This window comes from Callionymus lyra, chromosome 1 (genome assembly GCF_982586985.1).
Source record: "Callionymus lyra chromosome 1, fCalLyr1.hap1.1, whole genome shotgun sequence".
NCBI lineage: Eukaryota > Metazoa > Chordata > Actinopteri > Syngnathiformes > Callionymidae > Callionymus > Callionymus lyra.
This window is the reverse complement of record NC_141818.1, coordinates 28,781,756-28,799,343: the sequence shown is the minus strand read 5'-3', so window position 1 is coordinate 28,799,343 and position 17,588 is coordinate 28,781,756. Positions and strand designations below refer to the sequence as shown.

The window sequence follows — 17,588 nt, the reverse complement described above, 5'->3', positions numbered from 1 at the left end:
CACGGGACGAGGGGAGCGAGAGCGAGGGAGGCAGAGTGTGTGTTTGCATATATCGGAGTGTGCACTTTGTATACGTGTGTGTGTGCTGGGGGAGTGCTGTCACTCTCCTCTATGGAGATTAATTAGCAGGGGCTGTCTAATGAAAAGGCAGCATCGTTAGCGCTCGGGTAGCACGGCGGGAGCGTTTGAGGCGGCGGCGGCGGCGGAGGAGGCGCAGGAGGAGGAGGAGGACGGAGGAGCTCTGGGGGAGACGCGGGAGAAAAGTGGAGTTGAGTTTTTAATTGTCGTGCATGCGTTGGCACGGGAGTTGTAACTTTGTTCCCCCGCCTGAGAGGGAGTCGATGAAGGAGAGGCCGGACTCCTCTGGAGAGGAAGGAGCCGGCGTCAGTGAGCGCCGCTGTACTTTAACGGGTGGTGGATTGTGACCCGGGTCTAATTGCAGTATTTAAGCCATTTAAGCACCGGGAACAGAAGGTCGTTACCGATCCAAACTAGCATGGGGTTTGGAGACTCCGACGTACCAGCACACATACTTTCGCTGACACACACACACACACACTCGCACACAGGCATATCCTTCTGTTTAGGACGGGCTCATTTTATTCATGATGCTGCTTATGACCCTGAACTCCCCAATGTGAGAAGGTGTGTGTGTGTGTGTGCGTTCGCTTTGGGAGATGTGACTCTGTCACCTTCCGCTGGGCTCAGCCAGGTGTGAAAAGGCATTCTGTCAGACCTCCCTGCTACTGGGTCCATTTATCCTTGCTGTTGGTGTGTGTGAGGGCATGCCAGTGTGTGTGTGTGTGTGTTGTGCCGTGTGTGTGTGGGCGCACTCTTGAGGTCCGTTTATCTTCTATGAGTATGTGTGTGTTGTCTGCCTGCACCTGGCCCTCCACTAACAAACACTTCCACACCAAACTGTATAGACCACAAAGCCCCTGGAGTATTTACTGCAAGAGTAAGATGCCGACACACATGGACACACACACACACACACACACACACGGACACACACACGGACACACACACAACGCACACAAAGAAAACTCTGTATATTGTATGCAAATCTATTGCTATAAAAATAATTTTTACTCTCATCTCTTTCAAACGGAAGCTGTTTTCTACTGGATTATTGATGAAGAAGTGTCTGTTGTGTCGTGTCTGATCGTGACACGCACACACACACACACGCACTACATCATTTTATTTGACAATATGGCTTCATGAGTCACACGTCTGTAGAAAGAAGAGCGCCACCCACTGGCTGCACACAAAAGTGACTCATTTAGTCAGAATGGTGTATTTTTATTGAGCACATATTCCAGGTAGTTTCTGTGCAGGTGAAGTTTGTTGTGTAAGTCATGTTGAGTCCAGTCCTGCCACCAGAAGGTGACCCAGAGCGAACAACCTGAGCTTGAGCAGGAATTTGAACAAGCGAATGGTGGATGTCTATCAGTGCGAGCCTTTATTGGCTTCATCGCTGATCGTAAAAGCGACTCCTGTGCGTTTATCGATTGTGCATGTGTGTGTTTTATCATCTCTGGTATCAAGGCGTGTATCTCTTTCGACCTCAGGGACATTTCCTGTGCGGCCTTCATGTTAGCAGCAACTATATGAAAGTGTGGTTCGTGTGAAGCAACACTGGCACCACATCGGAAAAACACTCGCGCAAGTTAGTTCTGGTGATAGAGGTGGATCTGTGTATGTGAGTGAAAGTGTGTTCTTGAAGTGCATACACTTTTCAAAGGTTGCCAATATATGCATGAAATATGACTTATTTCCATGACTCACACATGTATTTTTCTTGTATTTATAAAGACAATGAAATGATATGTATGAATAGTTGTTCGTGGAACAAAAATTCCACAGATCTTGGATGTATGTGAAACATGAGCTTTTCAATTGAAGTGACTCCACGGACCTTAACCTTTACCTCCGCAGCTCACCTTGCATAGCGTGTGGAGTTGTAGCGTCACTTAGTGGTGAAACTGAGAATTACAAGTATGAATTTTAGGGAACCAAATGAAGAACCGTAATACTATAACTACTACATGGAAAATTTGTGTTTGTTTAGTGATGTCTTTCATAGTTGAACATTTTTGTTTTCATTTTTTAACATTTCTCAATATTAACTTAGAATGGCGACACTTAAACAGTTGAATCTTGTGTCAATGAAAATTAAAGTCTTTTTGTAAAGTTAAAGAATTCTACACTCTAGAACCCCTAACTTAATATCAAATAAACATTGATAAATGAATAGTATTAAACATTGTCATCTTGACATGAGAGTCATGAGCTGCCATTAACAGACATGCAGGTGAAAGAAGATTCTTGATCTTAAAATATTTTGCTTTTTTTATTTGTTTGAAAGATGATTTAAATGAGGACATAATAATTGATCTGAATTTCAATATAATTGCCCTCATAGGAATCCTAACGCTGCAGTGACCTGATAATAAGTCCTGATAATGTTTGCTGAGTGTCGGATCTTTCAGTTTTACTTTCATGTTCAGCTTGAGTCATAACTTTTACTGGCCTCATATATTCCTACTTCTACCCGACTATGACTTCCCCGAAGGTCACACAGTTTCAAAAAGCTCATTTCTGTCTATTGACTGAGGAGGTTTTGCTGACTTGCAGTAGAAATCTTTCAGGTTCTCTTTTCTCTTTTTCCTCCATTTGAAGAAAGGAGGAAAAGAACAAAGTCTGCAAAAAGGTGTCTGGCAGCTTTAAAAAAGAAGCTGCTCTGTGACACACTCCTTTTTTTTTTTTTTTTTTAAGGAAATGAAACGCTGCATTTACACTAAATTATTTGAACTGCTTATGAAGTCAGTGCTCAAAGGAACTTAGAGTTACTTTTTTGCATATCCTTTAGACGGCGTTAAAAGCCAACATTTAACCACACTCATTTAATTAGAAGTTCATAGTGTCTTTAGATGAAAATTCCCTGCTATTTCGAGCATTGTGACACAGTTACACAACCAAATGTAAACCGTAATGTCCAGAATATTGAGCACATCTGAAAACAATTTAAAAAAAAATACAATATGCATTTCTCCATGTGTTTTCCATCTTGAGGGTGCGTGATACTTAAATTCCAACAAACCAACCTATTCCACTAAGCATTGTCTTTAAACCATCTGTCATTCTTTCGCTTCCTGCTAGAGCGCCTCCTGGAGGCCTTTAACCTGCAACTACCTAGTAGTTTTTCACAGTTGTCTGTTACATAAACACAGCAGTTCAGTAACAATTCTTTGCGAGAGGGAAACATGGACGTGGCAGGGACGGCGGCGCTCGGCCTCATCAATATGCACATGTCATTTACCATTGAAGAATTTCACATTAAGTGCTCTTCAACGGTAAATGAATAGAACGCGTCACTGCCTCCGCACCTAACTAGCTTCAAACCTGTTTAGACAAAAACCTAAAGATCGTTTAAATGTGTTTGGATTGTTAACGACCAACATATTTGTCGTTCTGCTTCTGGTCTGAGCCGTCATCGCATCCCTTGATGCTTCTGTCAAGAAGAAAATAATATTTTTCGAATCATTATTCATCATTTATTCTGCTGTCTTACGTAGTGTAGCTTTTCAGAAAATCTGTTTTTTAGGTTTCATTGTCTGCTCTGGTCTCAGATACCAGAATTCTCTATCACTTTATAGAATAAACAGAAAAGACTGTTCAGGTCCAGTAGTAACGGGTCATGAAAGTGTCGGCGTGGGCACAAGGTCAAGGCCCGGGTGAGAAGAACACAGAGCCAGCTCGTCCTCTGTGTGCTCGGCTCAGTGTTTACCAGCAAGATCTTTTATTTCCTGATTCTTCACAGTATGATTGAGTGCAAACATTTAATGAGTTTGATTTTGGAAATTGCTCATTTCAAATTCCCCTCAAGTTAATAAGCGGATTACTGGTGTGGTGCTTCTTAAAGTTGAACTACAACGTTTCATCTGGGTGGCTCACGGCTGTCTAATTAATGTGCGATGTTTACCTCGCGCACGGCCATGTTGCTAGAACACGCGCGCGCACAAACACTCAGGATCTGTTTGTTTTCATCTAAAGCCGGTGGTGTTGTGTTGTGAGGCTGTTTTCTTTGATAAAGCGTGCAGAGTTGCTCCCTCGTGGGTCCCGTAACATATGTAAACTGCTTCCCAATCGCTGCAATAACATATGCAAAGCAGTGCCGCTGGCCCCGGCCCTCCTTTTTGCTCTCGCCGCCCGCCACTGTTCACCATCCGTCCTGCAACACACAGAGTTATCCAGCACAATCCGAGAAGCAAACAGGCCTTGTGTGTGTGTGTGTGTGTGTGTGTGTGTGTGTGTGTGTGTGTGTGTGTGTGTGTGTGTGTGTGTGTGTGTGTGTGTGTGTGTGTGTGTGTGTGTGTGTGTGTGTGTGTGTGTGTGTGTGTGTGTGTGTGTGTGTGTGTGTGTGTGTGTGTGTGTGTGTGTGTGTGTGTGTGTGTGTGTGTGTGTGTGTGTGTGTGTGTTCCTTCAGATTGCGGTCTGTAACAGTCCCAGCTTTGTGTTGGCTGAAGGATTATCACGGCTTTGCCACCAGGAGCAGAGGAGAGCGAGCCGGGGTGTTTGTGTGACAACTGTGAGAAACCGGTGTCTGTGTGTTCGTGCGTGAGACGCCACGCTTGGCTGACTCTGTGTCCACACCGCAAAGCCTCCAGGACCCTCTCCAACACACACACTCTCGCACACTCTTGACCATCGGCTCCTTCTTGACTGACTGCCAGAGTATCCGTTCACGGCTCTAGTAGCTCTTCTTGTTAGATCAGCCGGTTCTGGATCATAACCAGAACCTTCCTGCTCTTTTTGATGCCACAGGACCATCAGTGGACAAGGAATGAAAAAGCTCTGGTCTCTTTAAAGTCTGTATGAGTGTCCATTGACATGGTTCCTATCATTCACCTTGAATAGTCATCCTGAACTGTAACATTCTTAACATTATTCTATTTTCATCCTTCAAAACCAACTTTTTCCCTCTTCAACCTTTTCCTGATTGTGCAGTGTCACAATTAAGTACATTTTACCCCATTTGTTCTTGAACTAGTGGTACTTTTGACTGCACTGACCAGAACATCCTACTGACTGGTGGCAAAGGTTTCATTTGAAAAATGTGAGGAGAGTTTTATTGGTTATTTTATGGTCTATTGTCCTGAGTGTTGCATATTTCTCACACTATAATCAAAGATTAATTATTGTTATATTACTCTCCTTTACTTTTTCTTTGTGTGTAAAGTGCACCTTTTCACCGGCTGATTATTTTCTTGTCCCCATCATCGACAGTTAATGCTATAATAACCCTCACTTTACTTTGTAATTATCTTAATCATTCACAGTTTTTCTATCTATTATGCAATACTGGGCCATGAAGTTAAGTTTAACAGACCTTGTGTAACTTCCTAAAAGAACAAATCCATCTTTTTAAATTGTTTATCGGCTTAATACCTTGGCTCCTGCAAGGATGTCTGAGCAGGAGAATCATTAATGGTTTATTTAGGATTTAAACTTAAATCTAAGCTTCAATTTGTTCAAATAAACTGGATGACAAAACTGTTTTAAATATGTTGACTGTTGGTACTTTACTTACTTTCAGACACGGGTAAAACATATAGGATAAACATTTGAACATTGACTAATTTTAGCCTCTTTGAAATCTCATGAAAAGACTCGACTGTCTGGTTTTTCATCATTTCTATGTTGACGCTTCTAACATAGAAATGATGATGTTGAAATGAGTAAATCTGACTTCTTGACATACACAGAAATCATTTTATACACTTTATTATATATGTATTATTTGAATAATCATTGTTAATACTTGATGAGAAGACCCAAGTTAAGGATGATCTACTTTATTGTATTTTGAAAATATAATCAGTTTTTTATCTAATCGTGAAGCCACAATATAAATGTTGCGTAGGGTCTCAAGGGGGCTAATCAAGTTGCTTTCAATTGAAAGTATAATAAGTGGATTTGATATTGTTCTTTACATGAAGATTCATTCTTTCATATGTCGGCTACATTAACTATCGATGCACAGCTGAGCGTAGGCGACGCTGAGCCATTATGAACATTTCGTCCTCCACTCTGTCGGCTATTTAGATGGACTGATAGCAGGTGTGAGCGCAGGAGCCCAAGACGGATGAGGGTTCATCCCTTTAATTAATATCGAATGAGGCAGCCGTCTACACAGTCGCACACAAAAAACACAATCAGGTTTCCGACAAGTATCGGTAGTTTGATGGGAGAATAAGAGGGGGATTTTATTTCAAACCTTTCTCTGGCTCGCCATTCTTTGATTCGTTTATTCATTCTGCCACGCCGGATCCTACGAGCGGGTGATAAGACCAGCCCAAGGTCATGGAGGAAGAGACCTGCAGCCAATTTACATGAGCAATGAATAGGAAGAGGTGCGGGAAAGGGTGGAGGTCGGGGGGCTGGAGATGGGGGACTATGATCTCCTTAGGGTGGGTGTGTGTGTGTGTGTTGTGTGTGTTGGGGAGAGGTCTGTGATCTCCTGGCCTTTGTGATGGAGATGGGCCGGGCCCGGGCCCGACCCGATAATGACGCGAATCCTTAATAGCATTCATTCTTTCTGCCTCAAAACTACTCGAGCGGAAAAGGGAGCGAGGGAGGGAGGGAGGGAGGGAGGGAAAACAAGTGTGCACGGTTGATGCGAGGATGCAGGGATGTGTCTGGAGGAGAGAGAGGATCTAAACTATGAAAACAATGTGTGTGTGATGTTTGTAATCCTTAAATCACTGAGGAGGAAGGTGTGCGATGTGTGTGTGCGTCGAACAATAAACAGCATAACATCTGCGTCTCCCTTTCTATTCATGAGTGTTCGTTTGTTGAGGTTTCTCGGCCTGGATGACTTTCACATCACTAGCCTGTGGTCTAGAAGACCATCGTCAGGTCCGTCAAACGTTCTAGCTGGTCTTCTTGAAACACTTTCTTGTTTTTCCGTAGATCCACAAGGGTCCTCCTGTGAAGCAGACCGAAGAGGAAAATGATGGAAACTCTGGTTACTGCTACAACTGCTCCAAGAGGGGACACCACGGTTATGTGAGTAGTATTTTTCTACCTCTGCAATAATCTGTTTTATTTTAGTGCTGATTGATAATAGTCAAAATTTCTTTTGTAGTTTTATATTTCAATTATGTGTATATAATGACAATAATTCAATTTCTATGTATTATTATTATTTAATTTTTGTTCATTGTTTTGTTGCAATCAAATTTTCCGACAAAGACTCAGGACGAGAGGATACGGTCAACACCAGCAACTGATGTTTGGACATATTTTGGTTACAAAATGAATGAAGGCAGTTACTGTGGTCTGTAAATTCTGCAGCACCAGAGTCAAGTCCTCGAACAATACTACAATATGTATTCTTGTTCATATAGTACACACAATATATCATAACAGTTGCCCCTGTATCGGGATATACATATTATTGACAATACAAAAACCCTGTTTTAAGGCTGGTAGACTTGGGATTTGAACCATTACTCATTTTTGCGACCTGTTGAGTGTAGGACATGTCTCCTCACTTATGGTGTCAGAAGTGGGATGGCCCTAGAAGCCCATCAGAAGGTAACAACAGAAACATTGATTTCAGTGTTGCAAGAAATGGTCAAAACAAGTTTGAGGCACTTCAGAATACTTTGGAGCTTCTGCCTCCTTCACTGTACTATTTATAGTTGAACATGACGACAACATGAGAAGCCAGACATGAACACCAGTCTGTTGTGAGGTTGATACGGTCTCAAGAACAATGGCTGGTTATCTATAGTAATCATAAGACTGTGTGTCCACTGAATATAAACTCGTATATCAATACAATCTCATCCTCAGGCATGTACACAGAAGAGGATGTTCAATGGGTCATTTCCCAGCATCCCGTTCATCAAATACTACGACAACTCTGAGGACGCCAAGCGCAGAGAGGTCCGGGTCAGGATGAAGGTGAAAGGTGGGTTCAGCTCGTTTGAGTTTTAAATTGTGATGAGGTCCAGCTATTGATGATTCTGTTTTTCATTTAGAGTTGAAGTGGAAAGGCTTCTTCTTGGAGGGCAGTAAGATTCCTGAACCACCAAAGAAGAAACTGAGAGTCCACGAGGGCGCTGGACCTCGACACAGCAATTACCAGTCCAAACCTAAAGGCAGCCACGTTTTCTTCACCGACGAGCACGAGGACAGAAGCTTCAAGAAAAACAAGTCCAAACCTCCACCGTGTTCTGGATCAGTCAAACCATGGAAACCCAAGAGACCAGTGCCCAAATCCAAAGGGCTTCTCAATCAAGGCAAACTCATTATTGATGAAGCTGCTGACTTTCCTCGCGGAGGTGTGCGTCACGGAGGGAACATCGAAAAGAGAAGGAAACACAAGAAAGGTCCGAGGCTAGACTTTGGAAACGCTAAGCCAGGTCGTCCTCCCTGGAAGGGATCTGCAGAAGGGAAAGAGTTGAAAAAAGAGGCAAAGAAAGAGAAGAGGAACCAGAAGCGCAGGATCTCTGGCAAGAAATTGGCAGGACTGAGGGAGCCGTCGGATGAGAATCTGTTTTGTATAAAACAAAGGAAGTCCAGGAAAAGGTCTTTTTTGTGAATCTCCTCAATGACTGGATGTGGTCGGGGCAAATAAAAGGCGGAAGCATCACTGGTACAACATCACGTCATTACACACCTCAATGGTTCTGGTCTTTGTTTACATTTGCAGATTCATATTCACCAGTTTGACATCCAGTCTGATGAAGCTATCTTCATGTCTGTCGGTGCCTCGACTCCACAGAACCTCTGCTAATAAATAGTATTATCAAGTATTTTTAATGCATTCATTCTTATTCACAAAAGACAACTCACTCTTAATAGTATTCTTAAAACGCATTCTTATTTAATTTTCAAAGAAGTTTGTCATGAAATGGTTTCCACATTTTAAATTTATTCTCAACATTACGTTATGACTTGCCTGCAAATGAAATAAACAATAACTGATCCGAGTCCCTTGTGTTCTTCATACCTACGGGGAAAACTGGCCTGGGTTTTATTCTTTTACCGTTTTCAAATGAAAAAGATGTGTTGAACCAGAGCCAATCCAGATCCAGGGGCCTCATATGTCTACCACTGAAAATGTAGTGTGGGATCAATTACACACTGTAGTATGATACAATTATATTTACTTGGAAATTTATTTTAAACCTCTTCAAATTTGACTTATTTTTATCAGGTCCATCCATTTACATTTTTCATATTACATGTGTAATTATTTAGAAAAAAAAAAGGTTTTAGACCAAGAACAATGTTTTAGTAAGTAAGTTATATTTGTAGAGCGCTTTTCCAGGCCAGGGTCACAAAGCGCTTAAACACTCAAAACAATACTCAATAAAATATATACTTAAAAAGTCAAGAGAACACAGAGAACACCTGAGTTCCAGAAAATAAGGAAAAGCCTGCACGAATAAAAATGTCACAGGTAACAGTTTTGTTTTACAATTATATTACAATACTCTATTTTTAAACTATATTGTTGTTGTTTTTGTAGACGCTTCCTTGTGACATCATTTGCATTTATTTGCAAATAAAAGCCATTAACCTTAGAGTTGTCCATTATTCTGCTGCCATAGTCCACTGAGACGGAAATAGATTTCGATAAATAAATATTCCTCGAACGGTTGCCGAAAGAATTCAAATAAAGATACAGTAAGTTTAAGTAACCATAATATAAATACATTATTAACTTGCTAATATGTGGACTAGAAGTTATATTTAATCGTGTTTACATGCGGGTGAAATAAGACCTGACGTATTTACGGTAATAAATAGTAACAATGCAATAACAATAATTTTAATTATACAGTTGGATTTTCTCAGGCTTTTAGTATGTTGAAAAATATTCATGAAAATAATTGAGTTTCTTTTATGTAGTGAAAAAAAAACAAATTTTCCGCTGTGTTGACCGTGTTCCGGCGCAGCTTCTACAGCTATTACGGTAACGTGACGTGACGCGCGGTTCCGCCTCACGGTCTGTCATCCAGGAACCCTCCTCTCTGGACTGTGGCTCCAGCACCGAGCCTCCTGGACTTCACTGGGACCCGCAGAGAAGACATGGAGGACACAGTCGCTTCCACGGGAGACGCTCAGCTGGACCAGGCTGTGCGACACTGGCTGCAGTATGACCAGGTGAAGTGAAGCTAACTGTTAGCCACATTTATGCTACTCTATATACTATTACTTTCTGTCAATATTGATCCTCGTTTCCTTTTTCCTGTTTGTTCTTTCAAAGTAATTGATGAACATTAACGTTCATAAGGTTGACGTCGCTTAGTATTAGTTATATTTATAAAATGAGTTTAATTGAAATAATTTGAGGACGAATAATAACCATTCGTTGTGTTGAATTAAACTAGATATATTCAAACTTCACTGTCACTGTAAAGTTCCACAGCTTTAATACTGACAGCGCTTCCTGGAATAACCCGGCGTTTTATTGTGTCAAAGTCTAGAAAATGCCTGACCGCCAATTAGTCTGGCTCTAGCGAGGTTTCTGTCAGAATTTTTACTCAAGTGAATGAATGAAAAATGAACATTTTTGCATGAGCATTTCTCTGATTCTCTACATGTACACTTGACAACATTTCTATGTCTAATAAGATCCGCCTGCATTTCTACCTCTGCACGGATGAACAGAGTCATTCATGGTCTCAGGAGCACGAGATGCCACTTAGACACACACCAGCACAGAAGAACCCATTAGATAACTTTGTTAGTGAAGTTTTATTGGCAGCATGACGTGGATAATGGACATCAATCCAACCTTTTGTTTGTCTTTAAAGAATAAATATGTTCTTAGAAATTAGTTTATTGTCTTAACAGAATCCCAACACAAAGTCTCTGGTCCAGGACCGGCTCAGAGATGGATCGTTGGACGATTTGAAGAAATGGTTTTCTTCTCGGATGGAGTTCGGGACGGCAGGTCTAAGAGCAGCCATGGGTCCCGGGGTGTCCTGTATGAACGACCTCACTATAATCCAGACTACACAGGTGTGTCTTTACCCAACATATCTTTAAGTGGGAGCTTTGGGAGCCTGGTCTAGAAAGGCGCTCTAGAAATAACCTAATAACAATAAACTAAATGGACCTGCATGTGATCTGAGAATGCCTCTTCACTTATAGCAGGGGGGGTAGTTGAATTTCCTCGTGGCTCAAATTATGTCCTGGAATTCAAGTCAAAAGTCAAAATATATATATATAAAAAAGCTTCAATAGGAAGGCAAAACAAATAATTAAATGATTGTTGACACATTATATCCTATATCCTCTGTATCCTCTCGTCCCCAGTCATTGCCTGATGTAATGATTTCTGATATCCAGCGGGCAGAAGTTTAATGGCAACACAAAACTGAAGATTATTAACCATCAAAGTGTTGCATAAAAATGCTTTATAATGATTTATGAATGGGTTTGTCATGTATGACTCTTGTGACAATGGCGTTTTAGAGGTGTAGTTTAAAATATTATTTGATCATATATTTTTATTTAAGATTCTTGTTGTAAATCACTAAGTTTTTATATTTAAGGAATTACAAAACCTTGTATTGGTTTTTAGTTTTATTTTGAAGGGCAAGACCTAAAGGTCAATTAATAAAAGAAAATGCTCCCACTTTGAATAACCCAAAACTTAATCAACATATCATTAAGGAAATAAAATAAAATCCCAAAACAATTAAATTTGAAGCAGTACTGACTAAAAGAAAAGTACAAATACAGCTTTTGAGGAACTATAATAGACACACAGATGAATGATGTCATCACCTAAGTTTACAGACATGGTTCTCGGACACTTTACTGATGATTATTTACAGAATGCTTCTTTGTCGAGGACGTATTCTTCGTCTGTGCTTCGTCTCATAAGTTGTATTTTTACTCCAACAGGGTTTCTGTCGTTACCTGGAAGAGACTTTGAAGAACCTGAAAGAACAAGGCGTCGTGATTGGCTACGACGCCCGGGCTCACCCTGCGAGCGGCGGCAGCAGCAAGCGCTTCGCCAGCCTGGCCTCTGCCGTGTTCATCAGTCGAGGGGTGCCGGTCCACCTCTTCTCCGACATCACCCCCACGCCCTTTGTGGTAAACCCTCTTGTTTTGTCGACCATTCACGCTGGTCCTGGTCTGACAGAGGGGCTGACAGACGGGGGGGCAAATTCCAGTCCAAAATCACATATTACATAATGTGAAACATAAACATCAGAGCAGGACTGACTTTAAACTTTTGTGGTCATGGCACTATAGTCCATGCGTTTATATTCACTCAATACTCAAGATGTGTTTGTCCATCTTTCTACGTCACCATTTGAAATTCTTTTTCTTTCTCTCTGTACAGCCGTTTGCCGTCTCACACTTGGGTCTGTGTGCCGGGATCATGGTGACGGCGTCTCACAATCCCAAACAAGACAATGGTTACAAGGTAAAGTCGTCGCCATTAAGTTTCTTTTTTTTTTTTATAGTTAAACATCGTCAAGTTTGATTCAATTAGATTTCATCTCCAGGAAAGGTTTTCAGTGGGCGGGGCTTAAGATAATTTTCTAATGTAAATATTTCAATGTAAAGAGACTTTCATACAAACCGACACTGATGACACAATAGAGTTTCACGATCGAATTAAAACATAACACTATAGTTTCTATTTAAGTTTGTTGGAAACTTAATGGGTTTTTTAAAATGTTCTTAGTCGCAGAGGTGAAAGGTTGTTATTTCTATTGTATATAGATTGAAGTATGGCTGGACCATAAAATGGTTTACAATGCAAAATAACTTTTTATTCAAAGTCATATAAGACATACAGGAATTTATTGTATGAGGTAAAGAAACCGTCAAAAAAATTCATGCGTGTTCCACATCTTTTTTTTTTTGGTCCTAAATGTTCCTCCTATATTCAATACAAGCTTTTATTTAGTCATTAAACGCATAATATTCCATTTCATTTTTAAATCCTTTTTTAAAAGATTAAAATGATCCTCCAATGTCTTCAAATAAACAAAATGGAGCCATTTAAAAATATATATATATAAACAATATAAATATTGATATGATATTTCGTCCAGTCCTCAGATACATAAAAATAACACATCCTAAAGATCTACTTGTGTGTCGTAGGTTTACTGGGAGAACGGGGCCCAGATCATTTCCCCTCATGACAAAGGCATCTCGAAGGCCATTGAAGAGAATCTGGTACCTTGGCCTGAATCCTGGCAGACGGAGGAGGCCCTGAAGAGCGCCCTGCTCAAGGACCCGTACCAGGAGGTCCACAAGGAATACTTCAAGGCCATCCAGAGACACTGTCACCACAGGTGAGGCCACACGAAAATGCATCACAACAATCGCTCAAATCACTTCTTCGCTCGCTCTCACAGGGATGTGAACAAGAAGTCGGAGGTGAAGATCGTGCACACGTCCGTGCACGGCGTCGGACACACCTTCGTCCAGGCAGCGTTCGCGGCCTTTGACCTGAAACCACCGTACGCAGTAGAAGAGCAGAAGGATCCAGACCCCGAGTTTCCTACTGTGAAGTATCCAAACCCAGAGGAGGGAGAAGGAGTCCTGGTGCGTCGACGACACAAGCATTTTATAATATTGTCATCAGTTGAATGATTGTGTGTTTGTGCGTCCAGACCCTCTCCTTCAGCCTGGCGGAGTCAGAGGAGGCTTCAGTGGTGCTGGCCAACGACCCGGACGCTGATCGACTCGCCATAGCAGAAAAACAGAGGTTGGCTTTTTTCTTTTTTTATAGTGTAGCGATCTGTCTCTCCTGATCAACCTGTCCAACCTGTTGACGTTCCTCTTGGACACACTCCCTTCCCAGAACACACCACAGCATAAAACGTGATCAAACAAACACTTTCAAAATAAAGTAGTTTTCCCTGCATTATAAAGATGTGTTTTCAAAGGCTGACCTGTTGAATTGTCTCGCAGCGGTCAGTGGCGAGTGTTCACCGGGAACGAGCTGGGAGCGTTGATGGGATGGTGGATGTTCCACTGCTGGAAGAGCCACAACACCGATCCCAATTCTGTGAGGAACCTGTACCTGCTGTCTAGCACCGTCTCGTCCAAGATCCTGCGGGCCATCGCTCTCAAGGAGGGCTGTCACTTCGAGGTTCGGTCGGCTTCGGTTTCAAGAAACGGTCCTTTTCCTTGACGTGTGGCTTTGACTTTAGGAGACGCTGACGGGTTTCAAGTGGATGGGGAACAGGGCCAGAGAGCTCCTGGACCAGGACAAGACGGTTCTGTTTGCATTCGAAGAGGCGATTGGTAAATATTGTGGGAGCGCAGGAGGATCAATGGTGTGTGTCTCACATGTGTGTGTGTTTCAGGGTACATGTGCTGCCCGGCTGTGTTGGACAAGGATGGAGTGAGTGCCGCCGCCATCGCTGGAGAGATGATCTCAGTCCTGGCCGCCCAAGGAAAAACCCTCTCGCAGCAGCTCACGACCATCTTCAAAGAGTGAGTTCTCTTGCTTCTGTGGTTTGAATCTCCAGCCACAGCGACTCATTAATGTTTTTACCAGAACCTGCTCATTTTATTTTTGAACAATTACGCAGCTGACCCGTGACAACCTCCTGATACGAGGGCATTATATTTGTTTTTAAACTGACGACTAAACAAAGGCTCAGGTCTAAAGTGGCCTAAGATAATCTCCAGCAGAGGGCGCTTCAGTCTAACGTTGATAAAGTGTTGTATCAGTAACTAGGGTGATAGAAATATTTTTATGACGAACCTGCTAAATGATCATGCTGTTTGTTGGCAATCAACTTTATAACCGCTAGAGGGCAGCGGTAGATCCACAGCTAAATGAACATGAAAATCCTGCTAGATCCCTGCAATTACTGAGGACGAGAGGATACAGTCAACTCCTGCAGCTTTTTAAAACCAATATCTGGACATATTTTGGTTTCCAAACAAATGTTATGACTTTTGTCAAAGTTATGCTTTGAGTCAAGTACTCGTAATACTACAAATATATTCCTTTTCCTACAGTGTCGCAATATATCGTATGGTTGGCCCTGTGTATAATCTGTATAATTCTTGCCAATACACAGCCTTACAATCAACTTTGGTCCACTGAATATTCCATCTTTTACTTGTCCATGTTGAACCTGTGGTTGCTCCTCCTCAGGTATGGCTACCACATCAGCAAGAACTCCTACTTCATCTGCCACGACCAGAACGTCATCCGCGGCCTGTTTAATCGTCTACGCAACCACGACGGCAACAAGGACTCGTACCCGACCACATGTGGACGGTTCACCATCTCCGCCGTACGGGATCTGACCACAGGCTACGACAGCAACCGAGCGGATAACAAGGCAGTACGTTCTCTCTCTCTCTCTCTCTCTCTCTCTCTCTCTCTCTCTCTCTCTCTCTCTCTCTCTCTCTCTCTCTCTCTCTCTCTCTCTCTCTCTCTCTCTCTCTCTCTCTCTCTCTCTCTCTCTCTCTCTCTCTCTCTCTCTCTCTCTCTCTCTCTCTCTCTCTCTCTCTCTCTCTCTCTCTCTCTCTCTCTCTCTCTCTCTCTCTCTCTCTCTCTCTCTCTCTCTCTCTCTCTCTCTCTCTCTCTCTCTCTCTCTCTCTCTCTCTCTCTCTCTCTCTCTCTCTCTCTCTCTCTGTGTCTCTCTCTCTCTCTCTCTCTCTGTGTCTCTCTGTGTCTCTCTCTCTCTCTCTCTCTCTGTGTCTCTCTGTGTCTCTGTCTCTCTGTCTCACAAACACTAATGACTCTGATCACTCCCAAGGTTCTCCCCACGTCCAGCTCCAGTCAGATGATCACCTTCAGCTTCGCTAACGGAGGCGTGGCCACCATGCGGACCAGCGGTACAGAACCAAAGATCAAATACTACACGGAGCTCTGTGCTGCTCCCGGCAACAGGTGACTACAGGTTCAACCCGACATCAACATGAGGTGAAACATCTCACTCTTTCAACCGCTGTTTTCACAGTGACGTGGAACAACTGGGGAAGGAACTGGACAAGCTGGTCGACGCCATCGTGAAGAACTTCTTCGAGCCAGAGAAAAACAAGCTGCAGCCAAAGCCAGAGTAGATCTGAACCTGTGCTGATCCAGATCTCTTCACATTCCTCTCACAAGCAGAGCCTCTGTTTTTAACCTTCACTTCCCTTTTCCTTCATCACGTCGTCAAACGCCATTGAAGTCCACTCGTCCTTCCATCGTCGAACAGCTTTAGAGGGACGTTCAATCACTGTGTTCTTGTCTGCTCGGTCACGACACACAATTAAAACCACACAACTGTTTGTTGGTGTCTTATATCACCTTATACCGACTAGATTAAAATGTTTGTTGAAGGTTCTACGACTAAATCTCTACTGCTGTCATTGCAGGCTTTAAGATGTTAAATAATTGTCAGTTGGTTTATCCTGATCATCTTCACAGCCAACATCAGCAACAGAAAGTCTTGCTTCAATTTTCTTTTCCAGAGTGTGCCCTCTACCGGGGAATCTTGACACTGCAAGGGAAATGTGTGAGAATTGAATATTAAAAAAAAGGGAATCTGTGGTATGTGATTGTCCATATTCGAGTTTTATTAGTAGTTTTAAGATTTAAATATTGTATTCAAGTTTGATAATCATAATTCAATATTTTTTTGAATGCATAGTTAAGCCCAAATGCACAAAAAGATACCTTTGTGTCTCTATATCATATATGTCCATCAATGCAGTACCATTTGTAACAAGATCACTGTAGTGACCGAAAACACTGATTTAAAAATAAAATAAACTCATTATTATTATGGAAGTATAGTTTTATTAGTAGCATAATTTTATGTTTTGTTTATTGTTATGTTTATTATATATATATATATATACTGTATATATATATATTATCTTTTAATGCTAACGAATTTTAGCAACATTTATAATATGTTGAATTCAGTGTAACAGCACTACAATGATTATCTACATTTAGGATTATGTGAGAGACTGAAAACGAATGTTGATTTGACTTCATTTTGACGGACAGCTGTGAGAGAATACAAATGCCCACGCAGACGCCACGCTGCTGTCATGCTCTGCTGGGAGGGGCTGACCCCCGTCTACTATATTTAACTTCACACAAACTCCCTCCAACCACCGATTCTTCTCTGGTCGTCCACGAGCGTCTGCTGCTGCTGCCACCTTAGAGACCTCAACAGGTATGACAGTTTTGAATTGTGTCAAACATCTTTTAAATGAACCTGCTGTGTTGACAGTATTGTGAAGTAGCTGGTTTAGTTTCTGGATCTTTAGAGGGTTATTTCAAGGACAAACGTGGGGATGACTTAATAGTCTCGGTCGTGTATTTCTCAGCACTTATCTTATCTTAATAAGAGGATTTGGATTTGGATACCAGTGTCTCCAGTTCAGACAATTCCTTTAATCCTCTTGAACTTTCATATACGCTGACATGGTTTCTGGTCCTTCAGATGACAGAAGGTCAAAGCCTTGTGTTGGTGTAAACAACATGATAGTCCTGGTGGCCTCACAGCGACACCCGGACAATTATCTGTTTTTAAAAATCAGTTGTATCATTTCATTATATT

The 17,588-nt window shown here is 41.9% G+C and overlaps 2 protein-coding genes across 3 annotated transcripts in view; both read left to right on the top strand.

Annotated features, from left to right (window-relative positions):
• The window catches only part of zcchc7 (zinc finger, CCHC domain containing 7), a 36,372-nt gene extending 27,369 nt beyond the window's left edge, over positions 1-9,003 (top strand). The window contains exons 8-10 of the mRNA XM_087799759.1: positions 6,979-7,074; positions 7,867-7,984; positions 8,055-9,003. Of these exons, the coding sequence (XP_087655885.1) occupies positions 6,979-7,074; positions 7,867-7,984; positions 8,055-8,617 (777 nt within the window). The 3' untranslated portion in view covers positions 8,618-9,003. The remainder of the gene's footprint in view (positions 1-6,978; positions 7,075-7,866; positions 7,985-8,054) is intronic.
• Positions 9,004-9,626: 623 nt separating this feature from the next.
• On the top strand, positions 9,627-16,567 carry pgm2 (phosphoglucomutase 2). 2 transcript variants are annotated; one of them, XM_087799963.1, is made up of 14 exons: positions 9,627-9,708; positions 10,044-10,188; positions 10,882-11,049; positions 11,941-12,132; positions 12,386-12,469; positions 13,159-13,352; positions 13,416-13,605; positions 13,674-13,768; positions 13,975-14,155; positions 14,217-14,310; positions 14,373-14,502; positions 15,176-15,368; positions 15,786-15,919; positions 15,990-16,567. In XM_087799963.1, the coding sequence occupies exons 2-14, from the start codon at positions 10,114-10,116 to the stop codon at positions 16,090-16,092; spliced, it is 1,833 nt and encodes a 610-aa protein (XP_087656089.1). In that variant the 5' UTR covers positions 9,627-9,708; positions 10,044-10,113; the 3' UTR covers positions 16,093-16,567. The 2 variants fall into 2 exon arrangements, with proteins under 2 accessions (XP_087656089.1, XP_087656078.1); XM_087799952.1 differs by lacking the exon at positions 9,627-9,708 and having other exon boundaries at positions 9,962-10,188.
• The last annotated feature ends 1,021 nt before the right edge of the window (positions 16,568-17,588 follow it).

What these genes read in the sequence shown, in the direction of transcription:
- pgm2 (XM_087799963.1), top strand. Translation starts at nt 10,114, where the DNA reads ATGGAGGACACAGTCGCTTCCACGGGAGACGCTCAGCTGGACCAGGCT. An exon ending in CTATAATCCAGACTACACAG is followed by an intron (nt 11,050 to 11,940) that starts GTGTGTCTTTAC and finishes TTACTCCAACAG; the next exon opens with GGTTTCTGTCGTTACCTGGA. An exon ending in AGGAGGGCTGTCACTTCGAG is followed by an intron (nt 14,156 to 14,216) that starts GTTCGGTCGGCT and finishes CTTTGACTTTAG; the next exon opens with GAGACGCTGACGGGTTTCAA.